Below are 11287 nucleotides of genomic sequence, written 5' to 3'. Positions count from 1 at the left end.
ATATATATATATATATATATATATATAGACACACATACACACACAAGATTGTTTATTTAAACAACATTGATTTATAATGGAACTCTGTGTAATTTGAAATGCTGTAAACTACAATTATAGGGGCCCTTCTGCAGCAGGAATCTCCCACCCACAAAACAAAACATTCATTTTGTTTACTTTTACTAAGACCCGAAGAATCTTATGTAACCGAGAGCAAAATAATTCAATTCTAGCCCTCATCTTACATGATTTTTTTTTGTTTTTAAGGTGGACTGAGCATGGAACGAGCTGTCTGAAGCTTTCAAATCAGCCGAGATGTGCCTTAAATGTTTATGCCTCTCTAAACAGCAGAATTGCAAACTTGGCAGACATCAGACTCCAGAAAGCTCGTAGCTTGCCTGCTGTTAAGTCTTTTTGTTATTATAAAAGTATTCATTTATCAGACTTCCTGTTCCCAGACATTCCAGTAAATCTTAAATGTTATTGTGTGTGCATGCAAAACATACAACTGGCAAAATAATCTAAAACTGATACAAACCACTTTTTAATGGTTAGAGATGTTAAAAAGATAGATGTGTTTGTGACTGCAGGTGTTATTTTCTGCTTTGGGGGAAATACTGCTTCAGCAGCTGTTTTTTAATTTTTTTTTATGGATGGTCACGCACACAGTTTATGATTTTCACTTACCAAAAAATAACATTTGATATGAACATGCTGTAACATGTTGTGACCAGTTGGCGGTGTAAAGTGTGCCCCCCACCCCCCCAAAAAGTATTGGTACTGGTGACAAATATATAATAATAATAATACTGTGATGCAACTATATTATTAGTATACAATTTGTGAATAAAAAATGATAGCCTTCATGTAAATATAAATTCAACACATTATCCTGGGAGTCAGCGTAGGGTTGTTTTTGCTTGGCCTCCAGTATAAGCTCTTGATAAGCAGGTTCTGGTTTACAATGTTCCTCATTATTCTCTGTTGAAAATGCTGGTCAAGTCAACCATTTAGAGATGTGCCAGTATCACTGGCATTATCATCGCAACAGCTCCTGCCAACAACTGGTACTAGCGACTGCTGGGATTTAGAACGGCGTTTAGATGTTTGTTCACCGGTAAGATGCCACAGCAATAAGGACCTGCACAGCCATGGAGAAGCAGGGCACCTGGGCTATGATGTAAGCCAGGGAGCGGGTTGGTGCCTTCAGGGCCAGCAGGTAGGCGACAGTGTGGACCATCCTGCCCAGGAAGAACACCTGGAAGTGGGTCCGGGCTATCAGCAGGGTTGGCTCAGTCATGGAATAAACCACACCCAGGAACAGGAAGGGGAATATGTTCTCCATGTCGTTGTGGTGGGCCCTGCAACGGAAACACAAGCATAAAATCAGCCCCCGGGTTGTTTTATTTTAAATGCATTCCAGCTTGAACTGCATTCAACACCCACTGCTTTTCAGACATTGTAGCATTACTGACGTTAGGCCAGGGAGATGATTTACTACAAATGCCACGGCAGAGTCAATGAGTCAAAGACCTTTTTTGAGTAGAATCCTTGTTATTTCATCTAAGGATCCATGCAGGTTTAGTCTCTCAATTTATTCATATAATTCATCCACTTGACATGCAAGGGTTGCTACTGTCGGCCAATTGGACTATTTCAATCCAACACACGTTTCCCAGTTTTAAATAAACTAAATTCTCATGAATCACACTGCAGCACAGCTGGCAATAGCATAAATATTAATAGGAAACTATGTAGGGGAGTGGAGATCTGGCTTTGGAACAGGTTGAGGATTAATCACAACATGTAAGCCCCCTATGATAGCTATCCATTGGCATGGATAATTCAGAGAAAGTATAGCTGGCCGCTGGTAGGTTGACCCAGTCAACTCTTTCTCGAGTACACTAATGGATACATTACTCAGAGCCCTTTATCTTCAGTATTCTCATAGAAGTTTTTTTTTTTCTTCTCACCAGCAGTAATGACATACACAGTGTTAACAGTCACACTAGCTGCAAGACTGCAACCAGCTGGAGTCCACGTGTTTAAACAAAACATTCCCTCTCTAATTCTCTAGCAGTGAGTCCCAGCATAAACACAGCTCTTGTACTTGTGCTTTTTGGCAGCACACCGTGATTGTGCAGCTCCAAATGGTTCTGATTTTTAGGTAGCATAATGCCCGATATGAGCACCAAGCTTGGAACCTCTCCTTGATTGGTTCTACACATGGATTGCATGACCTCAAGAACTCGTAAATCTAATCTGACAGCCAGAAAATTATGCTGGCACAGAAAAGTACTGAGTAAAGGTTCCTTGAGGTAAAACATTAAAAACAACGTTGATTAGCAGCTGTACAGCCCCTTTGTGAACCATGGTGATGTGTCCTAGACCCAGCTGGGTTTCATTGATCTGCCAGGTGTTGATTGTTCATTTTCCCTCTTGTACAAAAGATACAGTGCTGTCATGTTTTCCATATTAATGGGCTTTTTTAGAGATGCATTGCAAAATGTAGGTTTTCCTTTATTTAATTAGGATGATTATGAAATGTCTAAAAATTAAAACACAACATCTTTCAAGTAGATTCCATGATCTATTCTACTTCCACTGTATGCACTTGAAAAAATGTGAGCTTGTCATACAGATGGACGGACAGACAGCTGCCTCCCAATACCCCCACATTCTGAAACTCTCAAGAACTGGAGATAAAAAACAGCGTGTTGATTCGATTTTGGAGATGATCTGATCAAAGGTGACTGACAGTGGCCATCTATTTATTTGTCAGGTAGGTTCATAAGTTTGTACCTAAACCAATACATTATATCCATTCAAATGCATACTCTTAAATTTTGTATTGGTTACCACGGCTACAAGCTCCCCCCCTTCCTGTTTTGCTTGGCCTCTCTGGTCACATGACGGGCCGCTGGAGTCCCAGATCTGAACAGGAGTCATGAACCGCCTCTGGCAGGAGGGAGAGGGCAATTAACACATTTCCTTCCATTCAAGACTGTTGAAATAAATGTTGATTTTAGTGGGGGAGGCAGCCCTTGTGATAATGGCACCATTTAGACTGGGCGTTTCCTTCCAAAAAAGCATTTGTAAGCCAATTATTTTCATTGTACAGTATATTTGCAGGATTTATGGGTGTTTTTATGGTTTTCCGTCATACTGTTTGTACTGGGCAGAAAAGAGGAACACCTGCAGCATGTAGCACACACTTGTGGAAATAGACTGTCCCATCACATGACTGACAGCAGTAGGGTTGTCAAGCCAGAACACCATTCCTGTACATATGGACAACGCAGCCCATAACCTCCTTAACTTTTCATGATTAGGGACCTACCTAAATCGCGATTTCGCGGATTTCACGGAAATCGTGAAATTGAGGGATCACCGCGAAATTCACCTCTTAGGGGACAATGTATACAAACAAGTACGGAGAGGAAAAAAAAAGAAGAAACCGCGTTTAAATGAACTACTGCACAATGCAAGCGACGCAAACTACGTATCTTCCTTGTTTAGATAGCCGTTTTTATTCCTTCACCGTCCCGTGTGCATTGCACTGAAGCAAAAAACAAACAAACAAAAAACGTCCACAAATAACATTTACACAAATTCTCCAAAGCAGTTAACGCTCTTGTTTACTATTCAAATGACAAAGTTTTAATCAGCCTATCAGTGCGTCTTTACTGCTTTTATGTGATCTGTAGTACTGTGCAGCAGGGGGTGGGACAAGGGTGGTGCTGCATTGTTTTGATTTACGTTGCTAAAATCTAGTTTTCAGCATTGGAGGTAAAATAGTAGAAATGGACGACAAAAAAGCAAAGTATATTTCGGATGATGATCGTTTCAAGATATTTCCCAGAGAAACTGTACATGCAGACTGAGGTAATTGTTTTCCATATCTTAATGTGTATTTGGAGAAAATACGATCGATCGCTATTTAGCTTCAGAGTCACACATTAAACAAAAGGCTACTACAGAGGCTGCTGAACAGAACGTAAAATAAACAGCTTTCAGAAACCAAACTGGAAAGTCAGCCCAGACAAAAAGTATTCCTGTCTGCAAGTTAAATCAGTACTAAAACGATCCAGCACAGCCACCTCGCTTCAACCTGCTGCTTTGTTGGAATTTTAGACCCGAATAGCCACGTCTTCTTTGTTTTGACTCGGTACCAATAAAATAAATTATTGGATGGGACAAATCACATGACAACAAACGTACTGCATACATTGACTTTATTAAAGTATGCCAAATGCCCTTGTGTAACCGAGTTTTGGGGCTGTTTCTAATCGATTTCCACATCTGTATAACTTGGCAAAGCTTTGCCTTATCTTCCAACCAATTCAGTGGATGCAGAACGTGCAGTCTCAATGTATAGACAAGTCAACTGCTGGGGATGCTGCATACTCGCCTTTAACAAATGCCAGCACTCTGTTTTAGTAAGGAAGCAAGTACCACTATTTTTAGGCTTTATAGTGTTCTGAAATACTGTCTACTTAGGTTTATTTAATGTTTAAACAGGTCTGCGAAATCCTAATTTTATTCCGCAACATACCCGTGAAAAATACGTAAATTTACCGCGATTTAAGTAGACCCTTATTCATGATGTTTGCAATCCTCATGGATTATTCTGAGCGGATTTTATTGTAATTATTCAAATACTGTGTTTATTATCTTTTGATAAGTGTTAAGATGTGTGGAGTTCATGAGCTGCTATATATGTGTGTGTGTGAGTGCGTGCGTGCGTGCGTGCGTGCGTGCGTGCGTAGCAGCCAACTGGAACTAAAGAGCTTCTCCTGGACTCACTTGAAAGCAGCCTAATACAGTTATCAAGAAATCCAAAGCAGTCTGCCCCGCCTACTCACTCTGTCTACTGAGTATATATATGCAGGGCTGTGGTTCCGGTCTCCAGGAGGTCCGCAAACAACTTGTGCTACTGATATTACTAATCAACACAGCAAACAGCTTTAACCACGTGATATATCATTATAAGATGATATGCATGCAGTCTGTATTTTTCCCTGTTTTCTTTTATTACGGGTGTGTTTATATATATATTACAGCTCCCTTTGATGCAATACCAAGCATCGCCTTCAAAAGCCGCCATTAACTGGAACAGCTTCTAATGTGAAACAAATACTAAGTAAGTAACATTATGAAGGCACACTTGTCTTCTCCAGCATCATTATATATATATAAAAATCTACATCAAGCACACGTAAATGCAGTGCTTTCTAATCTGTGCTCGTGCTACTGCTTGTGTTCACTGAACTTCAGGGCTATAGGAATATACCATTATTTCAATATGTTTTTAGGGCAGTTAACTGCATATACTAACAGAAGTTAAGGTGAAACAAAAAATATTGGCAGCGTGAACTGTACCGTAGTGTGAATGATCGATTTCAGATCCGTGTTATTATATGGGTTTATTCAGCCAGGTTTAATATCGTACAAGACTATACGCCAAAAGGAAATTACATTAACACTACTTATAGAAATAATGTGTACAGTCTGTTCTTGACGCTGTCATATTTAACCAAAATGCTATAAATCCTATCGACTGTGCGCCACCAATCCCGTTTAATTTACACACCACAGCCCACCAGAAGTGGTAAATACACTCTCTAATCATTTTTTAACTTTTCAAATTGCTTCCCACCCACCTCGTCTTCGTTTTGTGGTTTTTTTAGATGCACATCGAGTAAAGCTGGCGGTCAGTGAGTGTAATAAATTGCGTTAGAAATGGATAGATCATGAATTTGATACACGAGGTAACGGTTGCACGGAACAGCACGTATTTCAAGTAACTGGATCCGAGGAGGACCAAAGCACCTGTGCGTTAGGTTTTGTCAAACAAAACAATTAAACCTGCAAAATTGAGGTGCCGTTTATCTACAAAGAATGTGAAAAAAATAAGCAATGTTAAACAAAAGAAACAGGAACTATGCGTATCAGCAACTTTCACTGCGCAAAACGACAACATTCCTTGCTGACCTGGGTAGCGAAATTTCAAGCCCAGGGATCTCATGAAGTCAGTTGAGTTATATAAATACTTTCTACATGTACTTGTACATATACACATACAAATTAGTCTCAAAATGCTGTTGTGAAAAAATGTGTGGAAGTGGTCCGTGGGAAAAATCCAAACACCAAGGTGGTCCCTACATTGAATAAGGTTGGTAACCACTGATGTAGGGTATGTGGGGTAATGAAGTTGAAAAGTCACATTGTCAAATGATTTGTAGGCTGTTCAGTTTAAAGCAGCTCAAAGCCAGGTAAAGGCAGATTTAGAGAAACATGACAGTATCTGTGTTCCCTTGCACCCATATTTTGTTTTTCTATGGGAATGCACTCTTCTTCCACAGGGTCATGGAAGATCATTTCCTGGCTGAATAGGAGTCTGCTATTTTTATAGGACTCAGGAGGGGTACGGATTGGGACTGAGGAAAATTCCACAGTAATTCCATTACCAATTCCAGGACTGCTGTTGCTTTAATGGAAAGTCCCTGGAATTAAGCGAGCAGTTTCGAAGCTACAATAAGCTGAAGTATAATTCAGATGTGTCTGTTTACTACATTCTTCCATTGCCTTCTGTTCTGGGCTGTCTATTTCATCACAAAGCAGACCTTCCTCACAAAGCACACACTCATGCCCTGCTTGCAACAATAGCGTGTTGTGAGTGCCGTATTTGATAACATGGTTACTTGTCTCTGCTTCACAATATGTAATACGCACCAGTCTGTTTTTAAAAGGTAGAAAAACACCTTACTAAGTTCCAGAATTACAGACCCCACCCTATTGAAAAGCCTACTTTATTTCGTGGTTTGTCATTTGATCAGGTGTTTTACACCTCTTGACAGGAAATCTTTTAAAACAGAGCCCCCACCGTGTAACGTAACACCAGAACGACTGCTAATGAATGACGTAAGTCCCCCCCCCCCACCCAAAAAAAAACAACAGAGCTTGCAATGTAAAGCAGTCTGTACCATACAACGACATAATGAACAGCCTAACAGGAAAGGCAGTAATTGCATGTTGGGTTTCGGACACAGTGAACTTAAAACCCATTGCTTGAATTGCTGCCTCAAGTTAAACATGAAGCCTAGCCTCTTGTACTGCTTCTGGCACTGGCTTCATTATGTCAGCCTCCCAGCTTAATGATGCCTAACAAAACCAGCAGTTATTCAGAGCTATTTTTCCCAAGCTGAATCACTAAAGGAGTCACGGTCGGATCACCAGCCACATCAAAACAAATTCGCAAGCTGGACACAGAAGCCTTGTTACACACCATGTCCATGCCGACCACAAGTCCGAGTATGTGTCGCACCACATCCATCGCGGACAGTCATTCCTGACCTAGCTCTCCCAGTCCGTCAGTAGGCTGTAATAATGCAGTCATGGAACTACACCAGCATTGTGAGATGAAAGTGATTCAAACGTACAGCAAATCAACAAAAAATGAGTTTCTCTCCCTCACCCCGCAGGAAGGGCAACGCACACATGACATACTGCATCTCTTTCCATACAGCATATGCAGATTGTTGTGTTGACTGTATTGTGTGTCTGTGGTGATCTAAAGGCATGGGGTCTAGTAGTGATGTTAATGTGTTTTTTTTTTACTTTTTTTTAGTGGGGTTAATAAAAAATGCTCTCAGCATATCAGTGTTCTTCTATTACGGGTTTAACCCTTATAAAAGTTAACCATAGTCAAGGCACAGCAAAGTGTAATAATGCATAGCAAACACAGAGAGAGGCCAGAGCTGCTTTGCTGGACTGTTTATAGTGAACCGTTCCAAAGCACACAAGTCACACATGGAATCAGATTGCTGGCTTTCCAAGAACCAAATAAGGTTTTGAACGGACTTCACTTAATAAAGCAAGTTAAACAACATTCATATTTAGATAAAAACATGTTTTCTTAGCGCCAGTGTTAAGCTGAGTAGCGGATCTTCTCCAGGGAGTTACCTCGTACGGGCCTGCGATGTGTAATGTTATTTTCCGTCCTATTTTTCAAACGTACTGCACCCTACCTTCTGCATCTCTCCACATCAGGATCTTCTCTAGCGAACGTTATGCCACCGTGCCTCATTGCATCCTCCGGATTAGCGAAAGCCTTATGACAAAACAACAAACAAACAGAAATTACTCACTTTTAAACGCATGTTAAATTACTTTAGTTTGCTTTCTGTCTGCACACGAAAGAACTTAATATTTAAGCAAGCAAGCGTTAATTCTCTCTCTAAAAAAAAGTCTTATAAATGCATCACGACAATAACAGATGATAGTTTTTGATGTCCCATCTGCTGTATGCGTACATTATAGCATGCATCACCAATCAGATATATGGCATGAGTGTTCCAGCTGTAAACTGTTCCAGACAGGAAGCACATTTTAAAGCTACAGTCTAACAAGTTTGTTGAATTGTACACTAATATTTAAAGACTATGTTGGAAATGATGTACACGGTTCTCCTATTGAGTCCTAATTATTATTATTTGTTTATTTAGCAGACGCCTTTATCCAAGGCGACTTACAGAGACTAGGGTGTGTGAACTACAGGCTGCAGAGTCACTTACAACTACATCTCACCCGAAACACGGAGCACAAGGAGGTTAAGTGACTTGCTCAGGGTCACACAATGAGTCAGTGGCTGAGGTGGGATTTGAACCGGGGACCTCCTGGTTACAAGCCCTTTTCTTTATCCACTGGACCAGACAGCCGCCTGCCACTCCAGAACACCGGTGTTCTCTTACAGCAGTAGGATGTTACACATTGCATATTCAAGTCCTTAGAGCTCATGAACTGAGCTTTATTTTTCCTCTTACAGCAATAAATGGCAGTATTTTGGACTTATTGCAAACTAACCTTAATATGTATTTAATTAGCAGTAGTACAAAAATAAAATGAGTCTAAGCAAATACATTACATATATTACAATACATTTTCTTTTAGTTAACTTTTTTCCTAATTTATTTGTGTCATAAGATCAAAAACAATGCATCAAGTATAAGTAATGCAAGATTTATGGTTTTGACGGCAGCATAGGGAAAGTGGAAAGAATTCAACGTGTCTCTCTTCTGGTAGCACAAAAAGAACCAATTAAATATTTTTTTAAAATATTTTTAAGCGCTTACAGTGATTTGAAATGTGCATGCAAGCTCTATAAACATCCTAGATCAGTTTCATTTGAAAAACCATGTCACCAAACTCAAAACGGTATTTCTTACCTTTTTTCGAAGTCTCACTTGCCCCGTGATAATAGCCACAATGTACATTTTGATTATCAGAAGAGTGCTGTAAAAGACGAAAGACCCAAATGCTTCATTGTCCAACATCGTTACGTTAGTCTAGGTATTTGTATTTATTTTGTTACTTTGTTTTTATTATGATGTTTTCCACGTTTAAAAAAGTTAAAGACAACGACCAGCACTTCGTTTCAGCCCAAGTTTGAGCGCACGACTGAGCATTACACATTCCAGAGCACCGAAAAAATTGTCAGACCAGCTGCAGTTAAAGTCACAGCGCCTTTTTCTTTCACTGGCAGCGTGGCAAGAGAGTCGTCGTGCTTTTAATAGCGGTATAGAAAAAAAAGAGTACCTGTTAAATACGCTATACGGTAAACCGTCGTGTTTATACAAAACATCAGAAAGCAGAGCTGAACAGTTTACTATAGAATCAGTACCAATATTAAATTTTGCTATAAAACTTTGCAGACACAGAAATGCTTGCATTGTTCAGAATTCCAATTCTAAATGTGCTGTACCAAGTTCCATGACAATTAGCATGAAAAAGATTCGGGCATATAATGTATGTACAGTACATACGGGAGATTTCACAATAGCCCAGTCACTGGGTTATACAATCGCCTGTGCTCTAAAGGGGACATCCAATATGTGACACGATGATCCTTAGGAAGGAGTCTTATGAAACCTAACCTATATTACAATATGTGCACTGTATATATTCCTTATACAACATGTGTTACTACTTCAGCTTTCTGCCAGGAAAAAATATATAAATTAGTTAACTGATGCAATTACAACACATGGACACCAGGTAGCACTGTTTGCTAAGTATAAAACCAGTTACAGGTAAAGGTAAATAATAAAAAATGTATTTAAGGAAGAGAACATCAGAGCTAACATCTATCTAATTTTCTTGGTATGTGCCTATCTTGGAATATATCCCAGGTCTATTGTTCCAGCTTCTTTGATTTTACAGGATAACCCACAATGTACTTCGTGTGGACTAATAGTGTACTATAAGCATGTAGATGACTAAAGTACTATTTTAAAGTAAAGACTTTAAAAGCAGGCAGAGGTATGTGCAGCATTGACATACAAATTGAAAGAACAAACCCACTGCCTGGGATGTGGTTAGATCTTAGTTGAATAAAATGCTAGGCAAAGAGCACTACGTGATTGTAATCTTCCTTTTCTTTGAAATGTGATGATCTTACCAGCTCCTGGCAATTGATAGCCTTGGCAATTAAGAGAACAACCTTTAAAACAGCAATTGAAAAACGTTTCGTGAATTTCTCATTTCGCCTGGGGCTGGGGAACTGCAGTCAAGCATGGATCACTGTACATCCCTCCTGTTAATGACACCCTCTGCTTATCATCATCACATTGAAATGCCCTGTCAATGGAAAGCGAGCTCCTGATAAAATCCCTTGGGTGATGACCACTCTCCAGGTGAAAGCCTTCACATGTATCGGTCATATATCTGACTTCCATCCCCCTTGAAATGAAAACACATTAAGGGAGTAGGTGTAGTATTGAAAAACTCTCAATACAAAAGTCTGGTAGCACAACATAGCATACATGCCCATGCTTTTGTATTATTGCAATGTGTTTTTTTTTCCTCCAGTAGAACAATATACAGCTATGGCCAAAGGTTTTGCATCCCCCAGAATTGAAAGTTTGACACCCAATTAAAAAACAAAAACTATATGAACATAATTTAAGTCTTTCATTTAACATCATGTAATAAATTATCTCGCAAAAGTCTACCGGAAGCCATAACAGCAGTTCAGTATTTCATGTTAGATTTCGAAATGTCACATTTTTTGTCAGTTTTTCGTTGCATATATGGAAAACTACAAAGCGATATGTAATGCAATATGTTAACGCAACATTATTCAGCAGGTTTCATTCGACTTTATGAAGCAAAATTAGTTCACTCTGTAGGGTGATGCAAAACTGTTGGCCACAGCTGTAATGAAGCAAACAAAAAACTGTTTACACCATATTAGGAACATACCCATTTCCCTTCTCCAAATCATAAT

General features: G+C 39.5%; 1 protein-coding gene across 1 annotated transcript; it reads right to left on the bottom strand.

Moving 5' to 3' along the window:
* Positions 1–9519, bottom strand: LOC117422169 (prostaglandin E synthase-like). Its single transcript, XM_059005592.1, has 3 exons — positions 9228–9519; positions 8031–8113; positions 1–1361 (listed from the first exon to the last, which is right to left on the bottom strand). Exons 1-3 carry the CDS (start codon positions 9333–9335, stop codon positions 1112–1114), a joined length of 441 nt encoding a protein of 146 aa, XP_058861575.1. The 5' UTR covers positions 9336–9519; the 3' UTR covers positions 1–1111.
* Positions 9520–11287: the final 1768 nt, after the last annotated feature.

The sequence above is a fragment of the Acipenser ruthenus genome, chromosome 31 (assembly GCF_902713425.1).
Source record: "Acipenser ruthenus chromosome 31, fAciRut3.2 maternal haplotype, whole genome shotgun sequence".
NCBI lineage: Eukaryota > Metazoa > Chordata > Actinopteri > Acipenseriformes > Acipenseridae > Acipenser > Acipenser ruthenus.
This window is presented reverse-complemented; position numbering and strand designations above follow the sequence as displayed.

Excerpts from the sequence above, each read along its gene's own strand:
- LOC117422169 (XM_059005592.1), bottom strand. The coding sequence starts at position 9,335 with ATGTTGGACAATGAAGCATTTGGGTCTTTCGTCTTTTACAGCACTCTT. Across the intron at positions 8,114-9,227 it reads AAGTGAGACTTCGAAAAAAG|GCTTTCGCTAATCCGGAGGA; the intron begins GTAAGAAATACC and ends TTTTGTCATAAG. Across the intron at positions 1,362-8,030 it reads GATGTGGAGAGATGCAGAAG|GGCCCACCACAACGACATGG; the intron begins GTAGGGTGCAGT and ends TTTCCGTTGCAG.